This window comes from Cebus imitator, unplaced genomic scaffold (assembly GCF_001604975.1).
Source record: "Cebus imitator isolate Cc_AM_T3 unplaced genomic scaffold, Cebus_imitator-1.0 Scaffold435, whole genome shotgun sequence".
Taxonomy (NCBI): Eukaryota; Metazoa; Chordata; class Mammalia; order Primates; family Cebidae; genus Cebus; species Cebus imitator.
In genome coordinates, this window is record NW_016107750.1 from 622,638 (window position 1) to 623,849 (window position 1,212).

At 58.4% G+C, this 1,212-nt stretch overlaps 1 protein-coding gene and 1 long non-coding RNA gene across 2 annotated transcripts in view; one reads left to right on the top strand and one right to left on the bottom strand.

The window, feature by feature from the left end:
- The window catches only part of WBP2NL (WBP2 N-terminal like), a 20,944-nt gene extending 20,473 nt beyond the window's left edge, over positions 1–471 (bottom strand). The window contains exon 1 of the mRNA XM_017510304.2: positions 315–471. Within this exon, the coding sequence (XP_017365793.1) occupies positions 315–376 (62 nt within the window). The 5' untranslated portion in view covers positions 377–471. The remainder of the gene's footprint in view (positions 1–314) is intronic.
- LOC108290479 lies at positions 162–1,071 on the top strand. The gene is made up of 2 exons (XR_005197145.1): positions 162–353; positions 820–1,071. It is a non-coding gene; the product is annotated as an uncharacterized LOC108290479 (long non-coding RNA).
- The last annotated feature ends 141 nt before the right edge of the window (positions 1,072–1,212 follow it).

Genomic DNA, 1,212 nt, shown 5'->3' on the forward strand with positions numbered 1-1,212 from the left:
CAGGCATGTGCCACCATGCCCAGCTAATGTTTTGTATTTTTAGTGGAGACGGGGTTTCACCATGTTGACCAGGATGGTCTCGATCTCTTGACCTCGTGATCCACCCGTCTCGGCCTCCCAAAGTGCTGGGATTACAGGCATGGGCCTCCACCATTTTAAGACGCCGGAACACCCGTGAGGGGACGCGCACTCCCAACGGGGCGGAGCTAAGAGCGCCGCGCCCAAAAAAGGCGGCAAAGTCCCTGACACGCTGAGAACTTGTGAGTCGCCATGTCTATGCTCTCCGACGGCACGCCGTGCTTCCCCTCAGGCACCTTTCACCGTTAGGGATGACGGCCCCGCGGCGGTTCTGGGTATGGTTCTGATTCACCGCCATCTTCCTTCGAGCCTCCTCCCGCCGCCCCGCAGATGGAAAGGGGCGGGGGGGACCTGCGCCGATACGTGGGGCGGGGCTCTGAGAGGGAGAGCGGGGATTATGACGCAAGGAGGAGGAGGTGCGTGATCGCGTCACGTGATTAGGGCAGTGGCCGGAGGGCAGGGAGGAATCAGGGTGGAGGCACCAGCCGAGAAAGGGGCGGGGCCTGGGAATTGGTTCCGCCCCCGGAGCGCTAAAGGGTAATAGGAGAATGGCCTCCCGACCTCAGCTGTACCCTTAGCCCCCTGCCTGCGGGTTTGGACTGGGGTTGGTCCTGTCAAGAATGAAAATTAAAGGCAGCCGACCCGAGAACCCAAGCAAGGATTTCCCTGCGCCCTCCCCGCCCCGCCAGGAAGCCGCTGCCTTTTGCAGAAAGGGTCCAGAATAACTCCTTGCCTCCCTAGGCGCACAGAACTTTCTTCCACCGGCGGAGGCCCGGAGGCCCCTGAGGAGTCCCTGCCAGTTCCAAGATCGACAGCGCCTTTGTCTCTGGGTCATCGTTCATGCCTGCCCTGCCTCCTCCAGGGTGACCGTTCATGCCTGCCCTGCCTGCTCCAGGGTGATCGTGGGAATGGAGCGGGACGTGTTGTACCGGAATTGCTTTGAGAACTAAAATGTTGTACATGTTCTTATTTACTTTAAACTTCACAAATACAGGCCAGGAGTGATGAATCACGCCTGTAATCTCAGGACTTTGGGAGGCCCAGGCGGGAGGGTCACTTGAACTCAGGGGTTCAAAACCAGCCTGGGCAACATGGTGAGCCTTATCTCCACCTTTTTTTTTTTTTTTTTTTTTT